The sequence below is a fragment of the Acyrthosiphon pisum genome, chromosome A1 (assembly GCF_005508785.2).
Source record: "Acyrthosiphon pisum isolate AL4f chromosome A1, pea_aphid_22Mar2018_4r6ur, whole genome shotgun sequence".
Lineage (NCBI taxonomy): Eukaryota > Metazoa > Arthropoda > Insecta > Hemiptera > Aphididae > Acyrthosiphon > Acyrthosiphon pisum.
This window is the reverse complement of record NC_042494.1, coordinates 33,560,667-33,575,625: the sequence shown is the minus strand read 5'-3', so window position 1 is coordinate 33,575,625 and position 14,959 is coordinate 33,560,667. Positions and strand designations below refer to the sequence as shown.

The window sequence follows — 14,959 nt, the reverse complement described above, 5'->3', positions numbered from 1 at the left end:
AAATCATAAGAGGTTACCTAGATAATAATCTTATATTTAGATTTTATAAGAAGTCAATTCACTCTAATTTTTAAATTAACGGAGCTACACGTGTTCTGCTGAGCGTAAAATTTGCTATGTTACGCACTTGTAAGACGGAGACAACACATGCGGGTATCACGTCCTCTTAAACTTTCTCAGGAAATAGCTGTTAATGAGTATATTATAATTAATAAAACAGTATTATGTCAATGTTATATACCTACATAAGCAGTGGTGGTTTTACGGGGGGGGGGGGGTCCAGGGGGTCTGGACCCCACCAAGATCCCGAGTTTAGGCTGTAATACATTATTCACTCGCGCCGCTTGGGTTTTGTCAGTAATTTTTTTTTTTTTATAGCTATTACCATTACAACTTTTATATGTGGATATAGGTACGCTTGTACCTACATAATAATTATGTATAGAATTATTCTGGTGATTTCATCTTTATTATTTCGTATATTAGAATGTTAGCTACAGCTATTTAGGTAAATACCACATTTTCCCTGAAATTATGATGTTAACGTTTACGAAATCTATTATTTGTGATAATAATAGCGTTCGGCCATTCGAAGAACGTAGGTACATTAGCGCAGCGATAGTTGATAAACTGACAATCACTTTTCAGCCGTCGCGCCTGTCGAACCCGAATGTCTATTCAGATTAGTAAAATTTATAATAATTATTTTAAATCGTTTTCATTCTTAATTTACAAAGATTTTATCCATATTATTTGACTCATAATTAATATGTAGCTAATTTAAAATGTAATCTAAGTAAATGATTTTGTAGCGTGAATGTAATTTTTAATTTTTCTTAATATTAATTATTTTCAAATATCAACATGTTCTTTAAAATTTCGATCGAAAGGTATAACTCCTTTAATGATTTTTTAGAACTTTATGATTTTGTTGTAGAGTCCTTAGATGATATTTCAACATGGGAAGACAGTGATACAAGTGGGAAAGCACAGTGTCTACGAAATTCAATTTTTAATGGAGAATTTATTATTTCTTTAATAGTTTTAACTAAAGGATTTGGATTTGGACTACCGTTATCGAAACAGCTTCAAAAAATTAATATGGATTTAAGATGAGCTGTGAAGTTAGCTCATGAGACATATCAGGAAGTACAGGTTTATAGAAATGATGCAAAAAATAAATTTGAAAAATTTTTTAAAGAAGCCTCTAAGATTGCTGATAATTTTGAAGTAGTCATAAAGATTCCAAGAATATCAAATAGACAGACCCTAAGAGTTAATATAAATACAACATCGGCAGAGGAATATTATCGTGTATCTGTATTTACCGCGATTCATTTATACCATATCTGGATTCTGGAGTCATTTGTTAATGAACTAAAAGAAAGATTTATTGACCACGAAACTACATTAAACTCTTTTCATTCATTATTTTCGAAAGAAGAATCATATGACAACTTTATGACATTGGTTAATTATTACCAAGATGATCTGGAAAATAGAAACCATGCAATTTTGATGGCTGAATACAAATTGTGACAAAGGTGCTTAAAAAATTTGGGCGAAGAGCCAAATAATGCACTTCAAGCTTTATCGTTTTGTAATAATGAAATTTATCCTAATATATACAAACTTCTTTAAATACTAGCCACATTGCCAGTTTCAACATCATCTAATGAACGTACTTTTTCAAATCTTAAAAGAATAAAAACTTATTTGAGGAACACCATTGGTGAAGTAAGTAATAAAGGAAATCATAATTCATATTTTACAATATTAAATATAATTTGCTTATTAAATATTTCAGAAAAGATTAAATGGTCTGGCTATGATGTGTATTCATCAGGATTTAATATTAACGGCTGACGAAGTTTTGGACGAATTAGTAAAAAAAAAAACGAAAAATTGATTTTGTGTTGTAATAGTTGTAACTAAAATGCTGATTTTTTTTTTATGTAAGAATTAAATTTTATTTAGTAATTATACATGGGTTAAACTTTTTTGTCTTTATACATTATGAGATAATGTTAAAGGACCCCCCCCCCCAGAAAAAATTCAAAAAACCGCCACTAAAAACATATAGGTAATAGGTATTTGTTACTTTATAAGTTGTAGCGTATGTTATACAAATGCATATTTTTTGGGTTATAAATTATGGTATTTTTCCTTCAAAATAGTTATTGTTATCAATACTTACATGTTAACAGAAAATCTACAAAGCAAAATCGATTTTTCTTCTTTTCTTTACATGTAAAAAGTCACGCTGTAGTTATCGGTTCATGAATAACCATATAGAGTGCCCACCCACCTAACTACACGTGCAGTAGTGTACGGGTAGTACACATATAAAATATCAGTAAACCCTAATGGGTTTATTTTCGCAAAGCGCCTTTGTCCGGTCACCCGGTCGGGGTGGTCGACACAAACATCCGGGGCGAATTATTGGGCGCGGTCACGCAACAATCGTATAAGACGGTCACGCGAACCCCGAGCAAGCCAAAAATATATTTGACACGCATCCAAAACGTTACCTGCAGTTGTTATTAGCATACAGAACACACCCCCATCGGAATGGACGAAACCACAATATTATGTATATAAATAGTACCTACATATTATGTAGGTAAACGCTAGCTGCTTTACGTAAGACTGTTTATGCGGTTAGTTATTGATGATTTATGTTGCTATATAGTATATTTCTAAATGCAAATAAATTTAAGACATAGAAATAGTAGGTACCGTCGGGTGTATAAGCGTGTATTATTTTGTGTAAACAAATTAAATACAAAGAAATAGTGTAATGACGATAAGAAAGTACTTATAGAGTTACAAGAATTGTAACGGCTATAACCTACTAACTGAACCACTGATTAAAAAATGTGAGATAGTAATATCTCAGAAATTCGTACCTAAATATACTGTAGACTGTATAGTTAATAGTTATTAGTTATTACATAATACATTATGAAATATAATATCAATTTTTATCAATTGTTGAAATTCTTTATTTTTCTTAAATATTTAATTATTAATAATCACATTAGTTTTTGTGAAACTATGTATCTACATAAAGAGAGCTTTACACAATATTGTAAATTACCATGTGTAGTTTTTACAAATTAAGACATAATCTTAAGATTTGTATTACACAGTTAGAACAATGTGTGGTAGAATACAAATTACAAGGCTCTGAATCTAATATCATATTTAACGCACAAAACTATACCCGCTGTTTTTATGACATCTACCTATATATCATATTATTACACTGCCACGTCACGTCTTCGTTATATTTCATCAATCTCAATAATATTGTAAGTTAAAACTGACTTCCTAAATCTTGCAATTATCGCACATTTTCCATACAATTTAGTATAATGGTGCCGAAAGGTAAACGATTTTTAAAACTTGACATACAGAGCTATTGCGGGTAATACTTGGTACTTATTTTAAATTTTATTTAGTATTCATAAATTCTATATGTTATGTATTTACTACGGTCTACATTTAATAAAACAGTTTTGAACAGAGTTCAACTCTAAGTAATTCAATACGTTAATAACCTGATAGCTGTAACAATAACGTGTAACCTTGTATTAAAGTTAATCCTGGTTCAGAATTTAGAATATATACAAAAAAATTTTTGGACATTTCGAAATATTTTAGATATTTATACATGGATTCTAGTATAAGGACAAGGGAAATCTGTAAATTAATAATCTTGTATTAAACGACAAGTCATGTTAAAAGAAAATCTAATATATACAATTCTCGTGTCACAATGTTAGTTACCGTACTCCTCCGAAACAGCTTGACCGATTTTTATGAAATTTTACATGCATATTCAGTAGGTCTGAGAATCGGCTACTATCTATTTTTCATACCCCAAAGTGATAAGGGTTGTCCAGAAAAAAATTAAAATAATATTATTTTTAAAATAATAATAGTGTATTATATATTGGTTGCTATTGATTAATCGGGCATGTTTGTTGATTTGTATTATTATTTTTTTCAATATATAAATGAATGTTTGTGTGTAGATGATACCTCTGTGAAGATAGGCTAATTTAAAAAGGGTTAAATTTGGTTTTTTTTTATTCATCAAATTTTAGTACGGTTATGTTAGGTTAGGATTTTGTACTAATTGATTATATTAATCCACCGTTGGTGGAATTAAGTAAAAACGACAAACTTGGTATAACGTTGATACTTTAGAGTTAAATCATGCACTTACATACAAACAGCAAGGGGTCCGCGATCTACCGCAGGTAGATTGCTTACCTGATAATATACTGCTGCGAATCAGAATTTTAATTCCGGGCAATAGAAAAATTAAGATAAATCTAGAACATCATACACCGAATATTAAATGACGCATTGGACAATTAACGCATTTAAGTTATATACAGTTAGTACATTTAACGGGTAACGAACTGCACGGGATCAGCTAGTATATAATGAAATACCATTAGAAAATATCCACTAACAATTCAATTCTAAACGTTTGTAGAAAACTACTGCATTATTCCAAAAAGGCAAAAAGTGTGTGTCTCAGTGTACACATTTTACAGAAGTTTACATACAGTTTATTATTTTTTATACTGATAGATAATAGTTTATAGCTATTAATTACTTTTTATATTTAATATGATAAAATATATTATATTAACATAAATAATTATCATATTTTCAATTAAGTATTTTATTTTCTTGTCATCGTTTTCCTAAACTACCTAAATGAAAAATGATAATGCACCAAACTGATTCATCAATCTTTAGAACCATTAAAACCGTATGTACATTATGTACATTTTTTTTTTATAATAATGCACTACTGAAGTTTATATGTATATCTTTTTTTTAATTGCATTGGCTCACTAAGCTGAGCATCAATGGGATTAAATTATAATTTTTTTTTAAGCTTAATAATTTTGGCCTGTAAAAGAGGCTTTTTTAAACTAAATACATGGATTAAGCAGGTCAGTTTTGTTTAGTATCTTTTTATCTCACCAAGATTTATAACGATATCTACACTAAAAATAAAACTAAATATTACAACTTGCAATTGTTTGGCTTCATTTGACGGGTAAGATTCAAACGGAATTTATAATTTAATTTAAAATGCCCATGTTTAAAAACGTTAATATTGGAAGATGTTGATATAGATATTATTATTTCCAAGCTTTAAAGACGAATGCTTTTTTATACGCAATTAATATCATTACACATTTATACCTACCTATTCTAAAAATATAATTTCTATAGTTATGTAATAATAACGATACATTTATATGAAAATCATAATACATAATTTAATCTTGAAGATTATTTAGATAAAAACATTTTTTATATTCAATGTTATAATAAATAATAATATAATGGATAGAATAATGTTTTAATTTATCAATATACTGAGTGATTCACCAATCATGCTCAGTCCCAATTTTTCTTTTAATTATGCAATTTATTTAAACTCTAATTTTTGATAGATACCTATTTTATGTCACCTAAAAAATATATTTTACATATTATTATACAGTAACTTTTGGGTAGTTGGTGGATGGTGGTTACAATCCAAGAGGCTGATGACTTAAGACGAAAGAACAGGGATTGAACAAATTGGATAATGCGGAATTGAGACGGTTTAGCGCACCTTCAGTTTGCATACCGTAAAGTCAAATGGACCTCAGTAGAGATTTGTACAGTGTCCATTTTATATGAATTGATTTAAACATAGGACGAAGCCGATGTAGACGGTTAATACGTATTTCGCATCTGAATTTTAGTTCGAGATTTTTTTGTTGAGTACAATATTCCAATTTTCTACACCTTTCTGTTTAAAATATACAATTTTACTAAGATATTTGTTTGACTTCGATATTTACAAATAAAAATTATGTAGGCAATCAAAAAGATTAAAGATGTGATAAACAGTTAAACTGTTATTAACTGTGCTGTTAATAAGTACATCAATAATATAATAACTTTTTTCTAAAAGTATAACAATTTCAACACTTATTAACACCTGTTAAATATTAAAAAAAAATCCACCATAATTGTAAATAATATAATATTATGTCATAATCAGTGTTAGGATATTTTATGACTTCAAAAACTATAAAAAATAAATCCTATGTACATGACAGATATCAAATTATACCATTAAAATAATTAATATAACATTATAAAAAATTGTATTACCTATTCATTATTCATTCAAAAGATACTTGCATTTTGATTAGAATATAAATAAAAACTATTTTGAGTTTCATACTTCGCGTTTGTGGGAGTTGTGACACTAACAGTAATACCTACCTATATGGTTATTGCCTGTACAACCCTGTACGTATGTCTATAAAAGCTTGTATACTCATGTTAACTAGCACCTGTTAATCTAATAATAAAAAATCTTTTTGAAATTGACCTCCTACGTATACGTTTTAGAAAAAATCACAATATACAATATAAAAAAATTTGATAAAAATATAAAATGTAATATTTCTGCTTCTTCATTATAATCTACTAGACAAGTTTATAGTATGATAGTATGCAATGTAGTCAACTATAACAAATAAATATAAAAGTCTGCATCTTAACCACCTAGTCCAAAATATATATTATGTTATATTCGTAATAATTAATAAACGTATATCAATATAATATGTTGTACCTATGAATGTATTGATCATGTATTATTAGGTCTTATTTGATTATTCTTGCTACATATTTGCATGTACATAAGCAAAATTATTGCAGTAAAGAGATAGAAAAACTACCTATTATGTTAAACGTTAGAACAGTATCGTATAACTTTTGTGATGTGCGAGCGTATTCATGTAAAAGCTTTATAAATAAGTGATACGCATAGGCGCAAATAGCGTTTGAGATTTAGGGGGGGCTAATAGGGATAATAGGGCTTACTTGATAATATTAAATAAGCTTAAAACAAAATGAAGGAAATGTTTGGGAGGACTATGGACATGTTTGGGGGGCTTAGCCCCTAAAGCCCCCCCCCCCTATTTGCGCCTATGGCAATACGTTTTATTTGGAATTATAATAATATATGGTGTTGAAAAATATAAATATAATGTATATAGGTACCTTCATATTATATACCATATATATAGTAAATATTTATATTTATAATGACATTTAATAGACTTAAAACCTATAAACGTGAGTACTGTAGTACCTACTACACTATAATAAGATGTATTATTGCTAGTTTTAGTCATAATATATACTTATAGTGCTTATAGTTTAATGTTTTTATAATTTCATACCGCAATATTATCTATTAATATTTTGAATAAAGAGATGGATTAGTATCACATTATATATATTATATATATATTGTTTTCTTCTAATCAAACTTTTAGTGGCTCTGTGGCAGATAAATTGCTCAATAACAGTTTTATATAACAGAACTTTGAAGTAGAAATTAATAACACAGATGTTATCAAAGGGAGTTAAGAAAAGTTATTTTTTAATTTTATCTCAACAATAATAGCAGTTAAATAGTATTATCAGAAAGCACCCGTGTTTAGTCAAAATTGGATAATATTTGGGGCAAGTACATGAGCTTAGAAACTTTTTTTGGATGCGTTTACTCTTTATTGTACTATTATTATTAGTATGAACTGATATTGTATATATATTTATAGGTATAATTCCAAGGAAAATTGTCAACGTCCCTTTGGGAAGAAAATTGTTTAGTATCGTTTTTTTTTAATAATATGTTTACGTAGGTAACCTACATAATATATACAAATAAAAGATGATGGTAGTTTTTATTTTGGCTTCACAACGAGTGTAACGAGTATACAAAGTTTGCCTCTGCATAAAATTTAATTTTTAAATTCAATAATATTATTAATATTGAGATTAGATATTTATTAACTTCTTTATGTAATTGCCTATTTTTTATTTCAAGTTTAAAAAGTAATATTATAGGTAAGCGAAAATTATAGTGAAAGATTTAATTGATTTAAAGTTAAAAAATATAGACATCTATACCTAGTTTCTACTTGCTATGTATAAAATATAATATAAAAAAAATTAACTATTGAGTTTTTCAGTGGGTAGTTGTTAATATTTTATACAAAAAATATATTGAAAGTTCAATATAAATCAAACATCTATTTCATAGTTTTGAATGCGTTATAAGCGAAAGCCGAAGTTCCGATATACTAATGTCTAATACGTTATAGATTTTACTTCTAAGTTTGAAAAAAATAATGAAAATTAAAGCGGGTGTTTAATAATATAAACATCGTTTATACAATTTTTAATAAAATAAAAAAGTATTATTCAATAGTCATACATTAATGATGTGTATATTCTAAAAATAACTTTATCACTCTACTTTGTTTAATAAGTTATGCAGTATTAAAACTATATTATAATCAAAGATTATTTTTTTTGTAATATTTAAAATTTGGAAACGAAATATGATTATTTCGTAGATAGCGTATTTATAATTAACTAAATTCGATTTACAATTTTAGTTTCAAAATAAATAATATAATAACTATATAATAATAATTCAATCATCAAAAATCATTAATTTATCTTACTATTTTTAATGTCAAAACAATGGTTTAAAAAGAATTAAAAAAAAAAGCTGAAAAATATGGTTAAAGAAGAAAAAAACCACTACGAGAATCAATAATAAATTATTCAATTATACTGAATGTCTGAATGTATAATATAATACAAATACAAAATGCATAATTAAACACTCATTAAGTCTTAAATATTGTGTATCTTGTAAAAAATAACTATTTTTTAAAATCATTTTTTTTTAGTTAGAATATCATTTTACTATAAAAACAGAATTGAAAATATATTTAACCATATGCTTTAAAATACATGTTTATATATACACGTTTTTAGAGTTGTACGATTTATTAAAGTTAATTCATTTTAATTATAACAATATATCAAGCACGATAATGATGATATAATATAATATGTACTGCGAGGTAACTAATTCTCATTTAATGTTTATTAATTATAAGTTATAATTTATACGTTTTAAGTTATATAACATAATAATACTAAAATTATGAATGACATATTATATATCTTATTTTATACTGGAATATTGTTAAAAAAAATATAAGCATAATGATATATGTTGTTGCATATATTTTTTTAAAGAACAATAGGAAAAAATATCATAATATAATATAATATATATCATTACACTCCCAATACTATTAATGTGATACGTGTTTAGATTTTGTAATTAGAAATAAGTACAAATTAAAAAGTAAAAAAAATGTATTAACGATATTTTAAGATTTTCGTGATATATTATGTTTCAATGTGTTATATTAAATGTTAATATTACATTCAACAGTAACGTGATAATATCTCATGTAATATGATGCCATTGTAGAAATAAAATAGCCTAATATTATATGTATCAAAAAAATATGTTGGTAATAAAAACTAAAAAGTGAAAATGTTATACTTATAGAACTTATAAAAATTAGATTTCATAACATAACAATTTAATTTTCTATATTTTTTCAGTAAGAATTGTAACTTAGTAAAAAATGTCCAATAAAAATATTCTTTTAGTTTGATATCTATAAGCTTATTTGTGTTAAAAAAATGCTCCAAAAAATGTAATGTAGATAGAATTTTAATATTTGTTTATAAACTTACTGAAAAATTGAACATAAATAGTAATTTTGGAAAAGAATGTTAATTATAGTTTAAATTTTCTCTTGTTGACCATAAATAAGTTTTGTGTACATTTTAATAAATATTATGACCTATTATGTCGGTATGTTTGTGCTCTATATAATATATAGAATTATAGTGAAAATAATGTTGTTGGTTTTTTTATTAATTTTTTAATTTTAATTTAGTTAATCTGAAAATTGAATAAATTATTGTGAAAATATTCCATATATTATCAACATAGAAGGTTATATTTTATTTTCATAACATTTATATATTTTTTTTATTATTATTAATTAACCCGTGGCAACAATCACTATGGGTAATATTGATAAGGTTTTAAATTACATAAGTCTGATTTCCAGACTCCAGTAACAAACATTACAACCAAGATTTCCCGATAAATAATGAACACCCACATCTCCAATCTCCTCTGACGACATTCACCAATCTCAATTAGCTGCTCCAATCACACAAGGTGAACTTTTTCAGCACTAAGAGGATGCACAAGTAAAAGCGCTGGTCAAGGATAATATTCCTTACATATTAATACATTACTTGTGTGTCTAGTGTGATGGTCATTCCAATAAATAAACCAGACAAGAACAAATTCTCCTTAGACGGATACCATACGCCATTTCTTTCACTATACATTAGGTAAACTAACTACTCGAAAAAATGTCAACTTAAGACTTAGGTAGGTATAGGTTTTTAGAAAAAATCAAATATTTCACTTCGGGGTAATATGAGTTCCGGAAAAACAAAAGAGTTTCACAGTCTCGATGTGTTAAAATCATACCACATAACCTGTAAACCATCTATAATTAACAATCTTATCTCAGTTATCAGCCGCAGCCACATGTTTAATTGTATATGCAATTTCCTTAAAACTAGAATTGAGAGTCGGTTAAACCTTGCCCAAACTATTTTCGCAAATTGATGGAATTCCTCAAGACTAAATCTCAGTCACTCTATTTCTCGTCGTCTTCAACAATATTACAAATAATATATCATCTACCATTATCCCGTCCAATCAACATTGCACTCTGACGACTTCAGTATATTTTGCAGCAGTAAAAACATAACAACATCGAAGCTCAATTACAGCTCACTATTGATAAATTGACAAATTGGTCTGAATAATCTGACTTCTTTCCCTCCTGGGCCCTGATAAATCTCAATTTATAATATTCACAAGAAATCACAAACACATTCTTATAAACTTTAACATTTACGATCACCAACCTAGTAACAGCCTTACAATAAACACTTTAGGTATTACATTCGATAAAAATGTTCATGGTCAGTGGTAACGATATCAAACATCACATAGCTTAAAAATGCTATCTCTCAACGGGTCAACATTATTTATAAAATTGTTGCGTAGAATAACCCGAAAAACAAAAAAAATGCAGGTGAAGAAATGTATGCAACATTGATTTCGATAGTTAGTGGCTCAAACGAGTATCATTTGTAATCATTTTTCGAATGCAATAGATACGATTTATTATTGCAATTTGCAACATTCATTTTACATTAATCCACCAGCCACTTTTCGTTGGTAATAATTAAAAACCGCTGGACCAAAATAGCAAACGTCAAAACAGTGACGATAAAACAGCTGAGCAAAAAATAGCGAGTGTCCAAAACGACTAAAATATCTTATTATGCAGATTAATATAATACTTCCTATAATCCTATACGATATGCAGATGTACAACTGAACTAGTTAAAAATTCAAACGATAACATATTTATTAATTAGTGCATGTATTTAGAGAAAAGTTAATTTAATTAAATACAGTGCAGGTAAAATATTTTTTACAACACATTGAAAATTCAATTGTGACGAGCGACGTGCTTAAATCGTTATCAGCTTGTGTTAACAACCCAGTACTGGAAATACGTAGATACTAATTAAAATACTGTTTAAAATAGCACCTATATTAAATTAAAGTACGCTGATTTTTTGTTTGTTTAAATGTCAACAAAAATATTTTATCCATTAAAAAAATAAACCACTCGTAAAATATATTGGCATTTAAAAATTATACTATGAAATAGGATTGAATAATATTCTTCATACAAATTAATAAAATATGTCTTATCGTTAGCATTTTTAACTAGTGTGTTGTGTATGAAGGGATGTTAAGAGTTTTGAACATTCGCAGCTATTATGTGTCTGAATAATATTGTATGCTTAGACATTTTGTCGTTGGTGTTATGAATTATGATATTTTCGGTTTACGCCATTTGCTGTTAGGTCTGTGACTCATGTTAACTACCAAATATGAGTATCAAGAACGTATTTACATTGCAGGTGGTTATGCGCTCGATCGACGTCTATTTTACAGTAAGACGCGTAGGTATCTACGATTTTAATTTTGATATACAATATAATATATATTTTTATACTCACTAATCTGGCAGTTGGATCCGGTTTTACCAAACGGGCATCTGCAGGTCTGTTTGTTTCGGCTGTCGAACGCACAGACGCCTTCACCACACTTCCGTACGCACAAAGCCGGCGATCCTGTGGCAACGGATATCTGAGTTTCGACGTGCTTTACAAACCGAACACTGTCCTCAGAATCCATTTCATTGGAATCGACAAACGTCAGTTCGATGTCTCTTTCGAACTCTTTGATCTTATCCGTTACTGAATCGTTTCCTATGAAATACATATAAAATATAAATATAATAATACATGACTAAAAAGTTATATACAAAGTGATTTACTAAGCACACTCACCCCACGTGTTTTCTTCGCTAACGCAACCATTCAAAATCTGATTTTTAAAAAAAAAATTGAATATACTTAGAGACCATATTTTCAAACTCTTGGGACTTTTTGTACTTTTTACTGAGTGTCTTATCAAGGTAGAAATTTCTAATTTTCAAATGACAACTCCTTGTTCAAACGAGTAGTTTTCAGATTATTTAACTTTAGGTATGTACTAAGAATAATATACGTCCACGATAATGGGTTCAAAATATATAGGAGGGGCATATAGTAATTTGAAAATTTTAATAATTTATATTAATCCATAAATATTTATAATTTATGAAAATACAAAGTATCAAAATATCATAAATTCTATATTCGATATCACATCTATTTTACATTTTTGTAATACCATTTTTAAGGACTATTATCTTTAATATAAATATTTTAACTAAAGAAGAATTACTCTTTTGAATTCTAAATTAGATACGTTGTACATCAAAATTAAAAAAAAAAATCATTCATTAAATAATGTAGGTACAGTAAAACAAGAGGGTTCGCATTTGAAAAACAGAGGTTTGTATCACCACCGGACACTCCTTATAAAGTAACAAAATCTGAAAAATTTAAAATATGGTCTGTATCTAATGTATATTTAAAAATTCTAAAAATCAGAACTCGAATAAGTTCGTAATTAAATGAAAATATGGTGGTAAATAGGCTGCGTGAATCACTTTATGTAATATAATATAAATACACATTTTAATTCATACACATTTCATTACTAGGAAGTACTCTGCAAATACAGTAGAACTTCGATAATCCAGAAGTTATAACTCAGAAGTTCGGATGCTGGGAATTTTTTAATACTATATAATATGTAGGTATATACATTATGCATATTACATTTAATATTGATATATTATATTTAATATGTTCATATTATACGATATATTGATATTATTTATAATTTATAACTAATAATATATTGAATCATTTTATACATTAATTTACGTAGATACGTCATGATTACGTGTATAAGCGCCACAGCGCTTGCTGACTCCTTCGGATACTTACGTAAATTGCATTGTTTTGATATTTGTTCGGATAATAGAGGGTTCGTGTATCGGAGGTTGGGTAATCGAGTTTCTACTGTAATGCACAATATACGTTTTAAACACTCCACGATAAAGCCAAGAATAGAATTTTGATTTCACCAACATAGTCAGGTATATGTGTATGATAATATATAGGATTGTTGGTGTACAAATGCTGTAAAACATTTCATGCAAGGAATATAATAATACATAGGTAACGTTAGTCGTGGTCGTTGCCATCCACTGAAAACGCCGATTCATCTAATTCCGCAAAATAATACCACGGTCGATTAGTTAATTAGTCCGCTATGCTGATCTAATTGAATTGGTACATTCGTAGATTTCCCGTCATTACCGTGGAATATCATCTAGGTTATGTATGTTGTACAATAATATGTTAGATTATACAACATATTAAATTCTTGTACTCTTAAAATAATGTACATATATTTAGACGATTTGTTATAAAACTATGCATTTGTAATAACTGCAATGATCTATTTAATTGTTAGATAATATTAATTTTGCTATTCAACTCATATAATATAGGTAGGTACCTAATAAATTATTTTCATTATCTATATATCAAAATAACAAAATAACGTCAGTAACGTGGGAAATATGCTAATTTGTAGTACAAATTTTGTATACATGCAATAGGTACGCTATATTGTTATGTACCTATGTATGTAATTAATTTATAATCTAAAATGTATACAATTTAGTATTTACCAAGGTTATTATTGTTAAATAAATTTACGAAATTTTGAAAATAGGATTCAGTTAACTCAATATAAATATTATACCTATATTATGTCGGATGTTGATATGTCATTTATTAGAAAATACAATGTAAAACGAGACAAACAAATTAAGTACATTAGTATTATGTTATTTTTATTTTGTCAGGAATTAAATATTATTAAAAGGCGATACTTTATATTTTGTAGGTATGCCAATTTATTCAATAATTTTGATCTTGAATCGATATGTAAGTTAGAAAAATTTAATTTTTTTTTTTATGTTTTAATATATTTTGACTCCTTACTTTGTCTGCAAAATATTTTTAACTTCGTATACTATCTCTGAGGGCAACACAGTTTTAATTTGAGGTATTAAATGTAAAATAATTGCTATCTTCATTTTAGAATCTGAGTGGAACGATGAATGTATTGATTTTACAATGATGTGTGTTTTTATTTTTTTATATTTTTTTTTTATTTTTCTAATTTTTGTGTCTGTCATCACCTTTTAGGACAGAAAAAGTGCTTGGATTTTCTTCAACAGTATCTTTTCTGATAGGAAAGTGAATATAGTAGGTACTTTGGGGGGTCAAAAGTAACATGTTTCCAATAGTTTTCAACAGCGCCGTGAAAAACAAAAGTAACATTAACGAAAAACGGGAATTTTTACGCAAAATCTGTTTTCGAGAAAATTGATTTTGG

The 14,959-nt window shown here is 27.4% G+C and overlaps 1 protein-coding gene across 1 annotated transcript in view; it reads right to left on the bottom strand.

Moving 5' to 3' along the window:
• LOC100572242 (pikachurin) overlaps positions 1-14,959 on the bottom strand; it is a 41,718-nt gene that overhangs the window by 2,544 nt on the left and 24,215 nt on the right. Inside the window, exon 3 of the mRNA XM_003242943.4 lies at positions 12,112-12,363. Coding sequence (XP_003242991.1) covers positions 12,112-12,363 — 252 coding nt within the window. The remainder of the gene's footprint in view (positions 1-12,111; positions 12,364-14,959) is intronic.